This window comes from Arachis duranensis, chromosome 5, assembly GCF_000817695.3.
Source record: "Arachis duranensis cultivar V14167 chromosome 5, aradu.V14167.gnm2.J7QH, whole genome shotgun sequence".
Taxonomy (NCBI): Eukaryota; Viridiplantae; Streptophyta; class Magnoliopsida; order Fabales; family Fabaceae; genus Arachis; species Arachis duranensis.
In genome coordinates this window covers 7,698,301-7,706,442 of record NC_029776.3, presented here as the reverse complement: position 1 = coordinate 7,706,442, position 8,142 = coordinate 7,698,301, and the positions used below count along the sequence as shown (strand labels likewise).

The window sequence follows — 8,142 nt, the reverse complement described above, 5'->3', positions numbered from 1 at the left end:
AAATAATTGCTAATGTTGGCAAAAAAAAAGTAATATTTTAAATGAATTATTTTAGAAAAGAGATTGAGACTGACAGATAAAAATTAAAAAATAAAGACTAAATTAAGTTTTTGTATTGTGTTTAATGTAAAATTTATTAAACTAAATTATGTGTTAATATCATGTTTGGTTTAAGAAAATTATAGAGAGTGAGGAGTAGATTTGGAATTGAAAAGTTAAATGAGAGTTGATCCATTAACTATCCAAATATACCCATAAATCGGAACCTGAACAAATTAAATAAATCGGAGTGTCTTTACATATATCCACCACTGTCAGTTCTCTTAAAGTTGAAATATATCTCATCTATTTCAAGTAAAGACGCGTTTAACCTTCGACAAAGATATGCTATACATTTCACGGTGCTCTGATCCAATACTTTTTCGTTTATTTCTATCTTTCTAAACGGTGCTACCTTGATATGTTTTTCTAGTTTATTTTTTGGTTCAGTATTAAATTTTGACGAACTCGCCGACCTATTTGTCAACAATTTTGCAGCGGCAAAAATTTGTGTACACGACTCTAATTACCTCAACACCATAAAGCAAAACTAACACAAAAATTTAAGGATTACATGACAAGGTTTGCTAAGATGACTATGAAGATTCCAAATCTCAACCCGGACGTTCACTTCCAAGCTTTAAAGAGCGGCTTTTGTCTATAGAAAAATTCTATGAGACCATCGTAGTAGCAAAATCAAAGACATACATTGGCCGATTTTTGAAAAAAAAATAGTAGGTCAAATGGAGATATAAGAACTCCGCCAAATTTAAAAGGAAGAGAAACCATTCCCAAACTGATCGAGAAGACGACAGACGAAACAAAAACCAAAACAATAGACACAATCGGAAGTTATTCAAATTAACTCTGAAGTTCGACACATACACACCATTCAATATCAAAAGGGAGAATATAATCAAGGACATCATGCACTCCAAATTAATCAAACCTCCAAAAAAAATTAGAATTTACTAAGATCGGAGATATGCGGACAAATCAAAATATTGTACCTTATATCAGAGATACGAACATATACCATACATGATTATATCATAGTCAAATACCTCAAAAAGTTAGTTTGACAAGATCTCCTAGACAAATACTCATTGAGTGACATAGATAGTAAAAAAAATACAGCACAAAAGTATTTTAAAAAGAAATATTAATAAAGTTTTAATTTATATTCCTACAAATTTTGGATTTTGATACTCTAAATTTTGAATTTTATTTTAAAGAATAAAGTGTAATCTCTCACCATTTATTTTATAAGTAGGATTAAAAAAAAATATGAGAGAAATCATTTAAGGATGAGGGATCACACTTTACCTTCTAAAGTGAAAATTCAAAATTTGGAGGATCCAAATTAAAAAATTTTAGTCTCTTGTGTTTCTATATTTTGAAAATATTAAAGATACTATTTTTTTAGACTGAAATTTTAGTTTCAATCTCTAATTACCAAATGGATTATGTTAAGTAACCAATAATTTTTTTGAACAACATGAACAACTACCAATCAAATCAAAACACACTACACCTCCAAATTACCCCTCTAAATCTTCATATTAGAATAACCATCCGCACACCTAGTAAAATGAACATCTAATATATCAATTATTCACATTGTTTAATATTTTTATTATCTACCTATATTTTTCCTTAGCAAATATAATACTCAATTTGAGTCTCTCAATCTCAGTCCCAATTTCAAGAGTCCCAATTTCAAGAAACAAACGAAAAGACATCCAACCTATAACCCAAGCCACACCAGTCTAAAGGCCTCAAAATAACAATCTTAAGAATGCAAGTTGAAAAACTATATATTAGTTCTTCAGACATGATCTAATATCATACTTAAGACTCCTACACATCACATTACCATACTTTATCTCATAGACTCTTTTAACTTGAGTGGTAGAGTCCTTTTGTAGGAACCACCGCGTCGATCAAGGAAGCTGCTGCGACGAACTGAGTTCATCCCGGCTCATTCTAACACCCTGATTATATATATTCAACAATGCATAAACGACATATAATATAATATGTCAAAGGAGGCAGCGTTATAAACTTATAATTGTGAAAATAAGTAATAACGAGAGCATTAGTCGAATGGCGTTTCAAATTTAGCAATATTGTCAACCAATGTTTAACCAAAGCATCCAATCCTTGAAAAACAAAACCAATGGCTAAAGGCACAATGTACGGTCTCAAGCATAAGGTAGACCAAGACAACAACATGAAAAATAAAACAAAGTTTCTAGCACCATGGCCATTTTATTCAAAATGAGTCCAACAAACATTTCTGATCACTCATCATCGTCCTCGTCGTCCTCCAAGTCTATGATGGTGAGAGCCATTTTCTTGCAGATTGGGCATCTGTTCTTGATGAGCAACCACTGCCTGATGCAAGAAAGGTGATATCTGTGCGCACAATCCAATCTCCCAAGCTCTTCACCGTGAACATAGTCCTCCTGAAAATGGTTACGGAAATTCTATGTTAAATAGCAATAAATCAAGAGGTAGATACTAGACACATAGATCATAGATACGCACTTTGCACATATAGTTGTGAAAATTATTTTTATTTTGGGAGAGACAAATGATAATTAGTTGCTTTCTGTTAAAATTACTTTTGAAAAAATTATGAAACATAAATCAATTTATTTTAAAATTAAATTTTAATATAAATTTTGTATTTAACATGTATTTATACGTATAAAAGATTTATTCAATGAGTGAGCTTTTATAAATTAAAGAATGTAATGTAGTTGGTGTCATTCTGACAGAAATGTTTGATAACAAATAAAAAATTAGCTAAAAACACTCAATACTTGCTTTATTTAACATTTATTATTAATTATTGTAATGATTAATATATACTAAATAAGATAAGTTCAAATTATTTTTTTGTCTCCCTAACATTAGGGCTCACCTGACATATGCCGCATGCATCAATGTTCTGAGGCTGCTCACCAACAGTTTGGAAAATTTCCCGTCCAATACATATTGCAACCTCAGTTTCCGTCAGTCCTAAATCGGGGTTGGTCACTCGCTGCCCGTCTCCCAGATACTGCAAATTCAATGTTTTCATCATCATAATAAGCAAATGATATAATTTTTTTTATAACTATATATAGCCAAATATAAAGTCATTTTAGGGTTTCAATCACCATACTAAAGCCGTTTTTACAATTCTTATCCATGAGAAGACCTTGTTGTTCAACACTAATTAACAAAAATACAAGAAACTTTTATTGAATGAAAATCGAAAAACTACCTCTAGTCAAAATCAAGTACTCATGTTAACTTCCGAAACCCCAGTTCTCATTCATATACATACTGATAAGTTCAAGTATCCTTCTACAATTCTTTTGTTCTTTATGGTCTAACATTATGACAATGTGGATTTAGATCATCAAACAATAATTTCTAATAAGTCATTGAAAGTAATAGTGATTTTAAGCAAAAATGGGTTTGGCCTACTTCTAAGGTTTTTAACTTAATACTATATGATCTTTCAAATATATTGGATGTTTTAATAATATTAAATGTAATAGTAATTTTATCAGTACTATCTAAACGAAATCTATCACATCATAAAAGCTTACAAATAAAGATCGCAATGCTTTTGATGACTAAGTTATTATCAGAAATCATTTTTTTTTTTGCAAACTGTAATCAACGTCCTGCCAACAAGTAAAGATGTTTATTTTAAAATTACAAAAGCATGAACTAAGCTCAATTCATATATATAGCTTTCACCTCATAAAACTGCTGCGGAACATCATCCTCTTCCTCCTCAATGTTGTCAAGCAAGTTCAGCACAATGGAGTAATCAAGAATTAAAAGTTCCTATATACAAGACACATACATTTGTAAATAAATTAATGATAATATAGAGATTTAGAATTTTAAAAAATTAGTAGTTATTTATACAAAACTATCATCTTATAAAAATAATAGTTAAACATCTATACCAACAAATTAACAATAAATAAGTCCATTTTTGTTAGCACACAGAAAAACTTATTCATGTATAATTTTTTTTTAAATTATTTTTTTTCTAACATACAATTTACTACCATCATCAATCAACCATCAACTACCACCGTCGATCGCTAATAATCATTAAATTAGTTTTATTTGATTTCCCTTTCAAATATTATGTTTAATTACTAGCTAATTTGTTGGTAGAAAAGTGTTGATTTTTAATATTTTTCATAGTTAATATAAATGTGTTATATTAGTCTTACAAGTAAAATCGTTTAATAATTTCAAACGATTATCTTCAATTGGTATGAATAGTCTTAATCATACATAAAACCCTAACTAACTATCGTACCTCCAGTCGGACGGAACCTCCATTACGCAAATGATCAATGGCAGTGCGGATCTGTTGTAAAGAGCAATTCAGTAAATGGCAAATAATAAATAGAGAGACTCATAGATTACTGAAACAAGAGTATTAATTATTATATATGTACCTCTTGTCTAAGCCTTCTTGAATCATCAGCAAAATAAGTAGGCAAATTATACATCTCAGCAATAGGAGAAGCTCGCAGTGCCCTGTGAGGAGTAATATCAGGGGTAGAAGATTGTGACGTTCTCGTCAAGGCCTCATCATGAGCGTTCAGCCTTCGAATCCATGCACGAGCAACGTTCGACAGCTGCTGAACTGCAGGAACAGCTCCAACGGTAGTACCTGCTGTATTATTCTGACCACCGCCAGATCCAGAAGAAGGGGTACCAGCGTTTTGTACAAGGCTTTCGAGTAGCCGTGTTGAAGGAGACCCACCGGGGAATAAGCTTGATGATGATGAGTTTCCACGATTCTGAGTCACAGTGATTGTTCCCCTTCCAGCAGGAGAAGAAAAAGGATAGTTGTTTCTGGTGTTGTTAGATTCTCTATTACTTCCTCCAACTCGGTGAGTGAGAGACACAGGAACAGCCCTTGGCCTAATCACGGTGCTCCAAGGAAGAGGGGAAGGAGACGAAGAAGAAGAAGAAGAACCGGCATACGGATGATGATGAGGAGGAGGAAGATTCTCCATGTAATTGATTGAGGCCGGGCGGAATGGAGAAGTGCCAGCAGTGGAGAAAAAACGTTGATAGCCTTGGTGGTATAACGAATTAATTGGCGTGTGCTGGTGGCCATGGTGGATTTGGTGGTGGTGGTGGCTACTATCAAAAACAGGTTGGGGGTAAATAAAGGAACCATCACCAAGTTGCATAATACCAAGTGTTGTGTTATTATTGTTATTATTACTACTACTAGGAGGAGGAGGAGGAGGAGGAGGAGTAGTAGTAGCAGTAGGTTGAAGGACTTGAAAGCTATCAGACTGAAGAGCTCGTTGCACCTCAGAAATTGGCCACAAACTAGAAGGAACACGAACAACATTTTGGGGGTTGTTGTTGTTGTTAGCAGTTTCATGGGGTTGTTCCCTGGAAGATGAAGAAAGATTATTATTGGCGGAAGCATGGAGAGCGCAAGTGGGAGAAGGGGTACAAGTGCAGGTATTAGATGATGATGAAACGCGCAGCGCCGCATTTTCATTAGCGGTGGGGCGGCGCTTGGGGGCTGCCATAGGTTGAGCAACAGATCCACCACCAGCACCACCGGCACTTGAGCTCTCACCCACTGTAAACTCTCGGCGAGCATAATCAGGTGCAGTTCTTTTGATAGGCATGATGCGCCTAGTAGAAGTATTGTTGAGAACGCTCGTCAAGAGACCATCTCCACCTCCACCACCACCAGCGCTGCCACTGATGACATCCATAGTAGAAGAGCTGCCACCGCCATCACCGCCAAACTGGTGTAAGGATAAATCAAGTGACACACCATCTTGTCGGTTGTTGTTGTTGGCGGTGTTGATTCTCAAATTTCTTTGTAATGTTAAAAGATTTGAGGCATCTTGATTGGTTTGTTCCATTGTTGGTAAAATTGAAGAGAAAGAATTAAGATTGCCTTCTATAAATGATGATTCAAGATCTGGTTCTTCGTCATTGATGTGGATTATTTCAGCAGCAGGATTGTTATTGTTAATTGGGAACATAATAGAAGTCTCTCTGTTTTCTTGGGAGACAATAGCTGAGGAAGAAAAACTTTCAAAAAACAATGTCGAATTATTATTACCACCAGTATCAGAAGTTGATAAAGGAGTAGTGAAAATTCTCATTCTCCCTTGTGCTGCGTTTCGCCTGTTCCCTTGACCCTGTTGATTATTATTTTCTGTGATATCACAAACCGAACACATCATATATTTAAGTTTAGAATTTTAAAATAAGAGAATCAATGCTATATTTTTTTACCAGACTCTCAGTTAAAAAAAAAATCCTAAAAAAATTTATAATCACTCTTCAATATCAAAATTAAAATACTTATATACAAATTTAAACATTATATACAACATATATTTAAACAATAGATTTAAACAATATTATTAGCCACAAAAAATTGATCAATATTTTACCACAATAAATCTAGCAAAAGAAATGATAAAAGAACAGATCTAAAAGACATAAACTTCAACAATAGCACGAGATCCAAAAACATATCTAAAAAAATACCAATTTTAATAACAATAAAATAGTAACAGTGACAATGCAAAACAAAATAAAAGCGCAATAAAGACTATGCAAATCAAGCAGGGGCAAAATAAAACAAAAAAATCAACACAAAAAAGATTGAGCAAAAGAAATGTAGAAAAATAACCTTACAGAAAAATAGAATAGAATAATACGAGAATTGAAAAAGATGAACGAGACTGATGATATACTATGGATATATGTAAAAGCTAAACACGAAAAAAGTAAAAATTAAGACTGAGAGATGACTGAGAATAAAATGCAAAAAATTTTAAATAAGAGAATATTGTCTTTTTTTTATTAATTTAATTTTAATTTTAGGATTAAAAATTTATGAAATAAAAAATATTAAAAATTATTGATATAAAAAGATTGTCTCTAAACTTTTCATTATAGAAAAATTGAAAATAACAAATATCATATATAAGTCACAAAATCAAGAGTAATGACATAGTAGACAACAATTAGTATGGTGTATGTGTTACCTTGAGAATTGTTTATGGTCGTAAAAATTGAATTAGTTCTCATTATCCAATATTTAAAGAAAGAGAAGTTAAGACGGCACTATATGAGATCGCTAATAAACCTGTATCAGGAGCAATGTATCAGAAGCAAAAGTAATAATAAAAAGAAAATATTATTATTCAAAACAAATTCATGATAAGAATGTAACAAAAATTTCTTTTTAATTTTTGTCTTCTATTTCATATGTTAATTTATTAAATGAGTATCACATATTGTCTAATTGTGAATAAAAATAATATATTTATTAATATATTTAATTTATCATCTTAAAAAATTTATTAAAATTATTAAAATTAAAATCAGTCAAACTAAAATCAAAATTAATAATTCTACATCATTAATTTTATGTATGGTCAATGAAAAAAATATGATACACAATCAATATTAAAAGATGTTCAGTAATAATCTATAAATAAAAAATAAAAATAAATAAAAATATTAATCGGTTTGTAAATTATTAGATAAAAAATTTTAAATAAATAAAATAAAATACTTTTAAAAAATAATTTTAACATTATTTATTAAAATATATTTTTTTAACAAAATTAGAATATCAGATAGAATTATTTATTTAATACATTTGACTTATCAATTTTTTTTTTGTTTTTATACTTCAACTTGTGTTTTCATTATTTTATTTTTGTTGTGAGTGAATCAAAATGCATCGAATAGAATTTTAGTTAATTCATTAACACGACAAAATTTTAAGAGATTAAATTACAGATTCATTCCATTACAACTTAAATTAGAGTTGGTCCATTATGATTTGGTCCAAAATTAAGATAGGTTTATCTGATTTTTTTTATCCAAAAAATATATGGGTATAAAAATAATATAAAAATAATTTGTTTTGAAAAATAATATTTTATTTTATTTTAAAAAATTTTCAAAAAATTGTGTTTTGAATGAAAAGTTAATCTATATTAATAAAAATAAAAAATACTGAAAAATTAAAAATACAAATGAAAAGTTGAGAACATATATATATATCAAGAA

The 8,142-nt window shown here is 30.7% G+C and overlaps 1 protein-coding gene across 1 annotated transcript; it reads right to left on the bottom strand.

Annotated features, from left to right (window-relative positions):
• Positions 1 to 1,908: 1,908 nt before the first annotated feature.
• Positions 1,909 to 6,301, bottom strand: LOC110280903 (probable E3 ubiquitin-protein ligase HIP1). The gene is made up of 5 exons (XM_021142116.2): positions 4,521 to 6,301; positions 4,379 to 4,429; positions 3,799 to 3,888; positions 2,969 to 3,106; positions 1,909 to 2,507 (listed from the first exon to the last, which is right to left on the bottom strand). Exons 1-5 carry the CDS (start codon positions 6,291 to 6,293, stop codon positions 2,343 to 2,345), a joined length of 2,217 nt encoding a protein of 738 aa, XP_020997775.1. The 5' UTR covers positions 6,294 to 6,301; the 3' UTR covers positions 1,909 to 2,342.
• Positions 6,302 to 8,142: the final 1,841 nt, after the last annotated feature.

What these genes read in the sequence shown, in the direction of transcription:
- LOC110280903 (XM_021142116.2), bottom strand. Translation starts at nt 6,293, where the DNA reads ATGATGTGTTCGGTTTGTGATATCACAGAAAATAATAATCAACAGGGT. An exon ending in CAAGAAGGCTTAGACAAGAG is followed by an intron (nt 4,430 to 4,520) that starts GTACATATATAA and finishes TCTTTACAACAG; the next exon opens with ATCCGCACTGCCATTGATCA. An exon ending in GAGGTTCCGTCCGACTGGAG is followed by an intron (nt 3,889 to 4,378) that starts GTACGATAGTTA and finishes TCTTGTATATAG; the next exon opens with GAACTTTTAATTCTTGATTA.